Raw genomic sequence first — 13,902 nt, forward strand, 5'->3', positions numbered from 1 at the left:
AGAGCACCGTGATTGGATTTGTCATCAACCGAACGGAAAGAGTTAAATTTGGAGTTATGAGGTCAAAGGTTACAGAGGTCAGAAATATGTTTTAAAGATAAGAACAAGTAAAGGGATTATTATGAAACTTGCATTCTATCTTTGTAATTGAAATGGAAGAAGTGATTATCCTATTGACGGCGATAAACGTCCAATTCGTTTGAGCTGGGAGGGTCTGCGGCGAATGAGCCAATGTTCACTGCATTTAAATGGACGTCTTCTAGTGACAAACCACAGTGGTACCTCTACTTTAGAAATTAATTGGTTCTTGAAGTAGTCTCGTAGCTTGAAAATTCCATTAAGTAGACACTCATAAATACCCTAATCTTTTCCAAGCTCCCCAAAATTCAGACTTAGTGATACACTTACAGCAGAAGGATAAAATGGCTTGTTTTTCTGTTTATTAGTTCTGTAGAATATCCTAGAATGATTTCCTGACCAATGTATCGATAATAGTTGTCTCGCCATGTCGTCGGATCGTTATCGTGAGCTTTGTATCACAAAGCATATTGTATCGTGAGGTACCAAGAGTTTCCCACCCCTAATGGATAATCCAGCTGAATGCAAAAGACTGCTTATTCATCGCCCCAAATCTTCGGGAGAGAAATGTGACAGAACACATGACATAATGTTACTAAGTAGCTAATGTTGTAGATGTTCAGCCTGTGAGGTTTTTCGTTTTTAAGTTGCGAGTGGTAGCATTTCGCCCTGATGATTATAGAGCGTCTCGTCTCTGTTAAGTTTAATACCATGAGCATACCGCTCCACTGCATCTGGCAACCCTCCCGGTCTGCTTCTAGACTAAATTCATTAAGAAAAAAAGGAAAAAAATCATTAAAATAAATAAATAAATAGCAAGAGTCTATTGCCAGCTGTGGTAGTGCAAATTCAGAAATTTGAACTGCCCTATCATCCATAAGTCGTTCATTTACTCAATCACTGTCACTGAGAGAATTTGACAGAGCCTTGGGTTGACATAGTTTTACAAGGGGGCGGGGCTTTGCGATAGGTCCATTGGATGCCAGAAGGATGCTAGGCAATAGCCAATGGCAGAGCAGCTGTAAGTATGTTACGTTCAGTAAACTCTGGGAGCTGCGAGTAGCAGCCCATACTGTATTTTTGCCTCTCATATCATGAAATTTCTTTAATAACGAGGCAATATTTTCCCACTGAGGTGTGTTGTAACCAGAAAATTCCATTTGTAGAGACATTCGTAAGTAGAGGTACCATTGTAATTTGAATTCGCAGCAGAAGAATGAAAACAGCCGCATGTTTAGATATCCATCTTTAACTGAACGGAAAGAGTTTCATTTTGGAGTATTGAGGTCAAAGGTGATAGAGGTCAGAAATATTTTCATCAACAGAACAGAAAGAGTTCAATTGTGGAGTGTTCAGGTCAAAGGTTAGAGGTCAGAAATATGGTTTTGTTCAAAATGACTCAAGAAAGAATAAAGGTATTATTAGCAAACTTGCAGGATATCTTTGTAATATGAAACGAAAGAGGTGATTAAATTATTGGGTCAAGAGGACAAAGGTCACAAAGCTCAGACAAGGAATTTGAAACAGCCTATTTAACTCATATTTGTTGGGTAGTTGAGATGATGAGGTGAGGAATAGTGACAACATTTTGGGGCCAAATATGGCAATGCTTTGCATTTGACTGCTTAGGCGGAATCGCTAATCAAGTGTGAAATTGTTCTTCCAGGAAACGCCCAACCACAGAAGAAGAAAGCGGACCTTCTACCAGCAGTGCCGCCAAAAAACCAAAAGGAAAGTCCACGTTAGGAGATTTTAGCTCCTGGTAGCGGTGATGTCGTCAACCTAACCTCAATTCTATTTTTATTTTCTTTATTTTTACTACTTTAACAGCCTTGTCGATAAATAATAAATACACTTTTCCTTTTGTGACCATGCGGCACTTTATTCGGTACATCCAATATGGAAATGAAGTGCATGAAAAAGGCTTTCAACAGCACTTTAAAGCTGATGGCTTTTTTATAATCTAATAGACCTCATTAAGTTGAGAATATTGAACAGGTTTGCACTTCTGTTGTCATTGAAATGTTCCTTCAAAGAAAGCAATACCAATACGAACAGCATGCGTGGGAAAGCAGCTGGCTGCCATTTGTTGCTTTTAAAAGAGTGACCTGAAAGAAGCATCTTCTCTTTAAATCAAAGCATTAACAGCAAATTGCTCAAATTTGTTTTACTAATACATCACTGCAAATTGCAGTGTATTTTTTAAAACTAATTTTCAAAATAGATGAATAAATTAGTTCGTATGCACGTGTGCAATTAGTTAAATGCATGAATTATGATATACAGTGAGAAAAACAAGTACAGTGGTACCTCGACATATGTTCGCTTCGACACACGATCTTTTCAAAATTTGACTCGTCATTTGTTTCTAAATCCGACGCCATGCTCGAAATACGATGATTTATGACAGCGCCGCAGTTTTCCCACAAGACGGATGCACAGCAGATTTTCTTGTGAGAGAAATCAACATGGGTTCCAAGAATGTTAGTGCAAGTGGTGAAATAAGGAAAAGGGTGAGGCTTGCCATTGAAATGAAGATGGAAATGATAGAAAAATATGAGCACTGTGTCCGTGAACTGGCTCGACATTACGGCCGTAGAATGTCTACGATCTCAATGGTCCTCCTCGAACCTCCGTTCGCTAGTCTTTATAAGGTAAGGTGACAATTATTATTGTAACATCGCCAAAGAAATCGCCAGCTTCAAACAGATTTTTAATCATTTATTTCATGCCTTGTGCATACAACATTACTGTCCGCCGCAGCGGACACCGTCGACAGAACATGAAAAGTGAAAGTAAAAAATCCTCTCTCCCTCTGTCAAGTCAGCCACGCAGGTTCAGGTACACCACACAAAACGCGTCCGCCACATTAAAACCAGATTCGTTACATTATTACAGGAATTATTATTACTATTCCGATTTTTATTCAAAATTTTTGTTTTGCTCTGTGTAATTGCTATTTGCAATAGTACCAGCAGTATTTATTCAGGATTTAGTATAGGTTTTTGGGCTGTGGAACGAATTAATGGAATTATAATGTATTCTTATGGAAAAATACTGCTTGACATACGACCATTTCGACTTAAAGTCCTGGAACGAATTAACTTCGTATGTAGAGGTGCCACTGTATTTGAACACCCTGCGATTTAGCAAGTGCTCCCACTTAAAAATGATGGGCAGGTTTGAAATTTTCATGGTAGGCGCTTGTGAGAGACGATAATTACTATTTTTTTTTTTTTTTTTAAATCTCAGTGTATGATTTTTTAAACAATTTATTTGTATTGTACTACTGCAAATAAGTAAACACCTGAGAAAATTTATGTCAATATTTGGTACAGTAGCCTTTGTTCACAATTACAGGGGTCAAACGTTACCTGTAACTTTTCACCAGGTTTGCACAGACTGCAGCAGGGATTTTGCACCACTACTTCCCACAGATCTTCTCTAGATCAATCAGGTTTCCGGACTGTCACTGAGAAACACGGGCTTTGAGCTTCCTCAAAAGATTTTCTATTGACCTTAGGTCTGGAGACTGGCTAGGCCCCTCCAGAACCTTGATATGCTTTTTACGAAGCCACTCCTTGGTTATTCCGGCTGCCTGCTTCGGGCCATTGTCATCTTTGAAGACTATGTCATGACCTATTTTGAATGCTCTAACTGAGGGAAGGAGGTTATTCCCCAAATTCTCTCAATACATAGCCATGGTCATAATCTTAAGTCTTAATGCAATGCAGTGCAGTTGTCCAGTCCCATTTGCAGAAAAACACCCCCAAAGCATGATGCTACCACCCCCATGCTTCCCAGTAGGGGATGGTTTTCCTGGGATGGTATTCATTATTCCTCCACACTTTGAGTTCCATTTTTATCTCCATATGACCACATAAACCATGACGTCTTGGTGTATTACCAACAGTAACCTTGTAAATGGTGGTCCCAGCTCCTTTCAGGTCATTAACCAGCTTCTCCCGTGTAGTTCTTGGCTAATTCCTCACCATTCTTAGGATCATTGAGAACCTATGAGGTTGATCTTGCATGGAGCCCCAGTCTGAGGGGGGATTGACAGTCATGTTTAGCCTCTTCCATTTTCTAATAATTGCTCCAACGGTGAATCTTACATCACCAAGCTGCTTGGCAATTACCCTGTAACTCTTTACGGCTTTGTAGAGGTCTATAATTCTGTCTCTGGTGTCTTTGGGCGGCTATTTGGGGTGGACAGGTGTTTATATGCAACTAACCACCTCAAACAGGTCAAAAAGATACTCAAAAAGTCCACCGCCACTTCATTTATTTAGGAGAATAAGTGGAGTGGAGGTGGACTTTTTAAAGGTGACTAACAGGTCCTTGAATCTCACAATTCTAGCTAATAGAGAGGTTTTCAAATATTTGTTTTCAGCAGTACGTTACAAATAAATGTTAAAAAAATCATACACTGTGATTTAAAAAAAAAAAAAAAAAATTAAGATTGTCTCTCACAGTGGACAAGCACCTACCATAAAAACTTCAGACCCGCCCATCATTTCTAAGTGGAAGAACTTGCTAAATTGCTGGGAGAACTTACTATATCGCAGGGTGTTCAAATGCTTATTTTCCTCACTGTATATATCCTGGTCCTTCTAAAAAAAATTGCATATTGTGATAAAGTTCATTATTTTCTGTAATGTACTGGTAAACATTAGACCTTCATATAGGCCTGAACAATATTGGAAAAAACTATTGCTGCAATTTTTTTGGGGTTTGCGATATTATATTGCGATATTAAATTTTTATTTATTTTTTAAAGAAATTTTCACTAAATGACTTGAATAGCTGTTTGGAAAGACTTTGGATGACTCACAATGACCAGTGTACAGTGATCCCTCGTTTTTCGCGGTTAATGGGGACCAGAACCTGCCGCGATAAGTAAACAACCGCGAAGTTGCGCACCCCAAATTTTTATTTTTTTGTGTGTGCTCAATGTATTTATTCAGACTTAGCATTGGAAAGAGATACATATAAGGCATGTTTTCTCACTTTTTCCCCAAAGTATGATTTTTAAATATATGTATGTGTATGTATATATATATATATATGGTTTTAAGCACTTCAAATGTAATAATTATGATCAGTTTTAAACATAACTGTCCAACCAAATCATTTTTGAACAAGAATAAAGTACTGTAGTAGAAAAATGCTTGGCTTTATTAAATACTTCTGTTTATCTACCTTAGCTGTGACTCTTGGTGGACATGTAGAAATTACAAACTCCTCATGATCACTTCTGGCATTTAATTTATATATCTCAAACGTCTCCACACACACATACACACAACATAAACACACCGGTCAAACCACACACAACACTCTGCCAGATATTGGTCCACCCAAAGGACAAAATCCATCCAGAAAACAAATGCAACTCAATATATGAAATTCCATGCAAATCATGCAATAAATCATACATCGGGGAGACAGGGAGGAGCTTCATTACAAGAAAAACAGAACACAAGAAGGAATGTGAAAAGGAGACAACAATGAGACAAACAAGGGCAATAAAAGAACAATCACAACAAGAACATCACAAATCAGCCATCACCGATCACTGCAAAAGAGAAAACCACATCATGGACTGGGAAAAGGCCAGAGTCATCCACACCGAAGAAAACAAACATCAGCGCTGGATCAGGGAGGCCATTGAGATCCGCAAGCGGGGCCCGAGAACCATCAACAGGGACGAGGGGGCATACATGCTCTCTACGACCTGGAACAGCATCTTGGAAGAGTGAATGGGCAGCAGAGGGCGTGACTCACCTGTCATTCTGGCAGGTGAGTCACGCGTCACACCAACATCAGTGACCCTCTGACGAAGGCGGAAGTGCCCGCCGAAACATGTCAGGTAAATAAAACTACCTACTATTGCCTGGGATAAAAGAAAGGGTTTGACGAATATATAAGTGTAGGCAAAATGAACTCTATACAACTATGCTGACCAAATTATTAAGTCTGTGTGCGGGCCAGATGTTACTGATTTTATGACAGAGGCTGGGGGCCGGATGAAAATTGACCACGGGCCGCATTTGGCCCCCGGGCCGGACTTTGAACTTGTCTGGTCTATATGTTTATCAGTACATTACAGAAATTAATGAACTTTATCACAATATGCTATTTTTTTGACATTTCAGGGACCCACCCTGTTATCAGGTCACTTCCTGTTGATATGGGGATATTTTGTGGACACGTCCTGTTGATATCGTCACTTCCTGTTGATTTGGAAACATTTTCGGTTAGAAATCAAGAGAACTGAATGGAAGTGCTATTGAAATGAATGGCGACTAGGGCTATTGGAAATGTATGGGAAATTTTGCCCATGAGAAATGAATGGGTATGTTTTTGGCAAATTTTGGCAGACCCATACGTTTTTAGCAAAAACTATAGAACTTTTGTGCCCCTTGGTGTCCTGATTTTTTTTTTTTTTTTTAATGTGTAAATGATGTGGTTTGGACAAGAATTGTAGAACAAGTAACATTTTGAAATGTCATTTTGCCAGTGTTTTTTGGGCGGTTCTTTTTAGGGTGTGAAACAAAAGAGAGCCTGTGTTGCGTGAGAATTCCGGTCGTTTTGGTGTCGAACGGTGTCTGTGGGTCAGGGGTCGCGTTAACCGAATATTTTCCGTCGTTGACCGATTTTTTTAAAACGGTGACGGAAAAAACTGAAGTCCATCTGTCATTTTGACAGGTTGCAATTCACACCCCAGACCACAGGGTGGCGAGTGAGCATATTAATTAGCTATTGTCTCTCTTGATGCATGATGTCGTTGGCCTTACTCGGAAAAATGTCAAGGCAACTGAGTGTCCGAAGTTTCTTCAAAAAGCCCCAAAACGACGATGGTGTTGATAAAAGAGGTGAAAAAAGAGGGACTGCACAAGCGGGCACGCAATTCAAGTCCATGCGCACCAGGAGGAAGGTGTGAGACTGCGTTCATGCCACAGCAGGTGAACTGTTAATTTCATTGTTCCATATGTAGCCTACCTACTGGGGCCACAGTCAGCTGTTTTTGTCGCTGCGGAGAAAAAGTTACATATTCATCTGCTTGATGTGTGATGGCACGGTGAGGATTCTCTGTTAAGCTTGTTCGGACAGAATATTAATTTAAAATGAATGAAAACTAAATATTATTGAATATGTCATTATTATCATTTTAAAAATTTAAGTGACGGGTTAAAATAGATTATGACCAGATTTTTATGACCTTGTCAGTCAAAATGTCAGACAATGAAAAAGTGTAGCGCAACCTCTGCTGTGGGTCTAATGGTTTTAGTTGTAAAGAAACACCATTGGGGGGGAGGAATATTACAGATGGTAGCTGTTGCATTACATGCAAAGCTACCAACATCAATAAGGCACACATTATTAGCATTAGCATTGTTTGTTTTTTTGTGTGAGTGCAGATTTCAGGAGTAACATTGTTTATCAGTGACATCACTCATTGCTCTGATTAGTCAATGTGACTGTCAATCACACTGCTGGTGATTCACGATGCAGTGCTTGTGTCGCCATGGGGATGGTGGATGCGGAACTTAGTGCCTGTGTATCTGCTGATGACGTCACAGTTGAGACAGAACCAAAACATGCCCTCCGCTTGAAAATGTGTGTGTGTTGGGAGTCAACACTGCGGCACCACAAGTGTCCAGAATCGCCCCCTCACCCCTCCCCCACTTGCCTACAGCTGTGACTCACCAGAGGAGGGTTAAAGGCACTGCCCACTGATGACGTCACATCCAAAAATAGAAGCGGCATAATTTGGAGTGGCGGTTATGGGGGGAAACAACAGGCGTATTACAGGATTTACAGCTGAGGCCAATTGAGGGGAAAGATAGGGGCATCACCGTCGGCATGGTGACCCCATTACTGCATGAAGTGGATTCTCAAGCCATGACGTCATTGTTAAATGACATGGTACCTATGAGTACAGTCGTTCATTATGACCCATTCACTACCAGTTCAGGTACATGCATAGCCAGAGTCCTCAGTTAGCGGACCGTGGTCTACGACCGGACCACGGCACACCGCTCTGGACCCAGAGCAAATGGCACTTTTCAGGGAAAAAAAACAAGCTTTTTTTTTTTTTTTTTTAAACATACATCATTTGTATGAATCGCCAATCTATCGCTATGTTCTACTATTCTATACCTAAATTCTGTTTCATTTTTTTTGGTCAAATATCTCTCATGTTCCTACTTCTTCTGTCATCTCAATGACAACAATGCGCTGATTGGCCGAGAGAGCCTGCATGCTGCTAGCTAGAGTAGACGGACCGCAGCAGTGAAACGTAAGTATGGACAGGTATAAAAATAGTCGGCAAAATACCCTGAAGGAAATTATCTGTCCTAGTGTAGACGTAGCCTGAAACACGAGTCGCACATCGCACTTTGCAATGTTTGTTTTACATGCCACCTCTGCATTGTATTTTAGTTTGGTCAAAAGAAAACCACCTTTATCACCTTTAACCTACCTTGCACTTGACCAACATTAATAAATGGACCAATGCTTGTATGAAAAAACAATTGTGGAGCTTCAAGATTTGTATTTGAGGACCCCTGATGTATAGAATTCCCTGAGTATGTGCTGTGGTAGTTAGACCGATATAAAAATGACATTAAAATAATTTAATCTATATCAAATCCTTTTTTTGGCATTTGATTATCGATGAATTAAACAATATATCGACAAATTAAATCAATTTAACCAGGGGCGTCACTAGACTGAATACAATAAATACATTTTTTGAGCACTTACAGTATCTTCATAAAGTCAGAAATAGCTCTTTTGACTATGTATAATCAAACCAAAATGTTTGGGGGGGGGGCCGTTTTGTTGTTTTTCAGCCATCAGTAGTCAAGTCTATGAGTAGTCCAAATCAAAATTGGGAAATCCCTTGTTGATAGTCAATTCAGCTCTGTTCATGCTCATCAACTTCCATCTCTCCTTTACAAACTCTGCTGCTTTGTTGCTCTACTTTGTCTGGACAGAAATGGGGCTATATCACCAGTGTTGTTAATCTTACTGAAAAAAAGTAATCAATTATAGTTACAAATTACTTCTCCCAAAAAGTAATTGCGTTAGTAACTCAATTACCTGAATGTAAGAGTAATTAGTTACTTGGCAAAATAATTGGTGATAATTACTTTTTTTTTCCCCTCAAAAAAAAAAAAAAAAAAAAACATTGGCCACACTATGTGAAGTTTTTTGTGAAGGTTTTTGGTACAATTGGCCCGAGCCCAATTCTTTACCCAAATTTACCCATTACCCTGAATCAACTGTTAAAAGTTGTTAAAATTGCTCCCATTATTGCATTTGTTCCCTTCTCTCTACTTTCGACATATGAAAGTTTTAAAACTGTTTCATCATTTAAAGATAGATTCAAGTCAAGATTTTGCCGATTTAGAAGTATTTTAGATAAAAAGTTACTTAGGTTCGCTAGGAAGGTTCTCTACAACAGAGCCGTCCTAAAAAGTCTACTGCTTTAAGATGGCGGCTGTTTACTAACGCATTTAGTGCCATGCAGTGTTGTTAATTTTACTTTAAAAAAGTAATTAATTACAGTTACAAATTACTTCTCCCAAAAAGTAATTGCGTTAGTAACTCAGTTACCTGAATGTAAGAGTAATTAGTTACTTGGCAAAGTAACTAATGATATTTTTTTTTTTCTCAAAAAAAAAAAAAAAAAAAAAAAAAACAGGTCACACAATGTGAAGCTTAAAGGGTTTGGGGGACAATTGGCCCTAGCCCAATTCTTTACCCTCCACTTAACTAGACACAAGGGTATTGCTAGTAACCTTTGCTATGTGTGGAAGTCATTTAAAGTTGTGAATCAATCGTTAAAGTTGTTAAAATTTCTCCCGTTATTGCATTAGTTCCCTTCTGTCTACTTTAAACATGTGTAAGTTTTAAAACTGTTTCATCATTTAAAGATAGATTTAAGTTAAGATTTTGCCGATTTAGGAGCATTTTAGATTTAAAAAAATTACTTAGGTTCGTTAGGAAGGATCTCTACATCAGGGCCTTCCTAAGTTCCTGAGAGGTCTACTGCTTTAAGATGGCGGCTGTTTACAAACGCATGTAGTCCTTAAAACATGTTGGCAATGCAGCAGTGTCTGTCAATTGCATCTAGTTCTATAATATGATATCTACCGTGTCATGTGGGCGTAGTTTGTCAGCTATGGCTGCAGTCAGGTATTATTGGAGCCACCTAGCATCGCGGTTGCAACGGCGTCTTCCCCACTCCTGCTCTGCTCTCGTCCCCGTGAGTCCGTTTCTCTCAGACTTCTTTTTATTCAACCAACTTAGTAACGCCTTTCCCGCCTCAGTAACGGTAACGGCGTTGCCAAGATGAGAAAAGTAATTAATTAGATTACTCATTACTGAAAAAAATAACGCCGTTAGTAACGCCGTTATATTGTAACGCCGTTATTAACAACACTGTATATCACTGTAACTGTTATGCAATTAATCAACAGGACGTGACCCGATATCAACAGGACATGTCCCCAAATCAACAGGAAGTGACCTGATGTAAACAGGACGTGTCATTCCCAAATCAACAGGAAGTGACCTGATGTCAATATGAATCGTCCCCGGAATGTCTCGAAATCAACAGAAAGTAATGTGATATCAACACGTGAACCTTAAATGTCCCCAAAATCAACAGGAAGTGATATGGCCGGGGACCTGGCAGCCACAGTAATAGGGGGGTAGGTGGGCCTCACTTTTTCTCTATGGCGTAGCTCCCGGAGCGTCAGACCATACGCCGCACTCTACATCAAATTGGTGTGCATGGCTGTCACCCCATGAGGAAGCCTCTTCTAAATACGATACACAAGAAAGCCCGAAAACAGTTTGCTGAAGACATGTCAACAAAGCACATGGATTACTGGAACCATGTCCTATGGTCTGATGATACGGGTGGGCTTGCTTGTGTACCGTCTTCAGAAGAGGCTTCCTCCTGGGGTGACAGCCATGCACACCAATTTGATGTAGAGTGCGGTGTATGGTCTGAGCACTAATAGGCTGACCCCTCACCTCTTCAATCTATGCAACAATGCTGACAGCACTCCTGTAACGAGTCACATGACATTTTGGAGGGAAAATGACAAGCAGAACTCAATTTGGACATTTAGGGATGTACGTAGTTTCTAAGCTTGAGAACGATAAACCGATACGACCGGATATCCGGTTTTACAGGTGAGAGATACAGATGTATCGATAGTAAAGTTACCATTCGACAGTAATTAGCCATTATATATTCAATGAACTGATAGTAGAGATAGAATTCGGCTATCGCGAGCAGAAGAATCGGCTTCTAATGCCTAGTTCAATGCATTGCTTAATATGATAATAATTTAGCTTTTACCTCACATTCTGCGCTTGTGTCATTCACCACACAGCGCACTTAGATTGTGACCGCCGTCGTGGTTGCCTCAACTTCCCATTCATTTCGGCAGAACAGCTAGTAGTCGCCGTCATTACCCGATCATCACGGGCGTGTCTTAACAACGCGAGAGCTAACGAAACCACTGTAACGCACGCTCCGTAGCGTTTTCTTCACAGCCCAAAACAAAACTGGTAGTGGCAATGAAGCAACATGCTAAAACAATGGGCAGTGTGATCACCGACGCTAGCGGCGTGCAGCGATTGATTTTCAACGCACCCAGGAAAACTAAAGTCGGACTTTGAAGTGATGAAGGCTGCCAGATCTGTTCGCATGGGACAGAGCTTGTGTGAAGTGCGGAGCGGTACAGAGATTGTGAGGTTTTTAACCCTGAAAAATAACCCACTACAATGGTGGAAAGGGCGGCATATTGTTTCCACGAAACGCAGTCTACTTAAACATGAACATGTGGATTAGTTGATCTTCCTCAAGAAAAATCTGCCCTTCAAAAAAGATATGGACAGTGATGAGGAATAAAAAATGGGGAAGCACAGGCATAAGTGAATGACTTAGTTGTGTATTAGGTTAAAGTAATGATTGTTGACCTGTCTGTCTAAAATAACATGTTTTTATTCCCCCAATTATACCAGTCGTAAAGCATAATTTATTATGTATTTATGATAACACTAGCAGGTTTAATTTTTTTCTAGAGCTGCTGCATATAATTAATATTTTTTGTTTGTAAGATGTTTACGTTGAAAGTTTGCACTTAAATTACTTACCTCTTGTGTTCAAAACACCAGGAAATACAGTAATTGAATTACTGCACTTTATTGTTGTCTGTCACTGGAGTTTTATTTTATTATAAATCCCATCCAACAAAATGACGGTCATATAGTAAGCCTTTTTTTTTTTTTTTCATAAAAAAACAACAACATAATATGGGTATGAAATTTTGTTTAATTTTGCTATATTAGAAATGTGGTCTTTTTATATGTTTAAAATACTGTACAAACACACATAACAAATATTTACTATCGTATCGTTTTCACTCTATTGAACCGTATTGTTCTTACACTGTATGGAATCGCTCGGCCTTGAAAATGTATCGTTTTTTAATCGAATTGTAACCTGTGTATCTAGATACATATCGAATCGGCTTCATCCCAGAGATTCCCAACCCTAGTTTTTTCATAGTGGTGTACTCGCTTTTGTTGCCATTGGTTTAGATAATAATGGCTATATATTTTCAGTTATTTTGAGGGGAAATAAATTAACTATCATATAAGCTGCACACAGACTACTTTTCATTGTGTCAAAGTGTCATTTTGTCAGTGTTGTCCCATGAAAAGATATACTTACTTAAATAGCTGCAGAAATGCGAGTGTACTCACTTTTGTGATACACTGTAGTGTAGGCGTTCAATGTATTTCTTGTTGTTGTTTGTGTTTCTTTCTTTTCTTCTGTTCCCCTATAAGCCCTTCCTGTTTGCTGCTTTGTCATAATAAACGAGTTAGTTGAATGATCACAATAGGAGTATGTCAGACTCTCAGTGTGAAACATCAAAACTGTTCAGACCAACTGGACACTTAGGGAAATGACCTGAAATAAATAGGAAGTGTCATTGAAATATCCCCAAATCAACAGGAGGGGACCCCGAAATGTCCCCAAATTAACATGAAGTAATGTGATATCGCCACGTGACTCTTAAATGTCCCCAAATCAACAGCAATTGACCCGATATGAACAAGAAGTGGCCCTAGAACGCCTGTAGTACCTGATATCAACAGGACATGTCCCCGAAATGTCCCCAAATCAACAGGGAGTAGTGACCTGATATTAACAGGAAGTGTCCTCCAACTTGACAGGAAGTGACCTGATATCAATTAGGCTCGAGCGTTTACGTCACAGCAGCACGGGATCATGCGAGATTTGCGACAACGCAGCCATTTTGGAAGCACGTCTGCATCACGGGACATTTAAACTTAACGGCAAATACAATTCAACTACAAGTGCCAAAGATGGAAAAAAAGTCAGGAAAACTTGCCAGTTCGATACAGAGACAAACTTGTTACCACGTAGAAGGTCAGATATGTGAGCAATTTTAAGGATGTGAACAATGTTGACCCTTACGAGCAAGCCGAACACAAATGGAATAAAGATGTCGACAAGCTTCCACCACTACGCAAAATGGACATCATGCTGTATTTAGTGTTTGGTGTAAGTTACTACACTCATCAGCAATTCCGAAACTACAAATCGCTACAAAGCTACGAACAGTTTTGCTGCGGATGGGTGCAGGACCTGCACATTATGACCATAGCAAACGGCAACGCCATCTTTCTAGCAAAGGTAGGCAATGTGTGTTTACATTAGTCTGTGACCACGGATGCACAATTTTTTTGTTGCAGAAAATGTAG

The 13,902-nt window shown here is 39.6% G+C and overlaps 1 protein-coding gene across 1 annotated transcript in view; it reads left to right on the forward strand.

Moving 5' to 3' along the window:
* The window catches only part of ppil2 (peptidylprolyl isomerase (cyclophilin)-like 2), a 43,558-nt gene extending 38,323 nt beyond the window's left edge, over nucleotides 1–5,235 (forward strand). Inside the window, exon 20 of the mRNA XM_057832102.1 lies at nucleotides 1,745–5,235. Within this exon, the coding sequence (XP_057688085.1) occupies nucleotides 1,745–1,844 (100 nt within the window). The 3' untranslated portion in view covers nucleotides 1,845–5,235. The remainder of the gene's footprint in view (nucleotides 1–1,744) is intronic.
* Nucleotides 5,236–13,902: the final 8,667 nt, after the last annotated feature.

The sequence above is a fragment of the Corythoichthys intestinalis genome, chromosome 3 (assembly GCF_030265065.1).
Source record: "Corythoichthys intestinalis isolate RoL2023-P3 chromosome 3, ASM3026506v1, whole genome shotgun sequence".
Taxonomy (NCBI): domain Eukaryota; kingdom Metazoa; phylum Chordata; class Actinopteri; order Syngnathiformes; family Syngnathidae; genus Corythoichthys; species Corythoichthys intestinalis.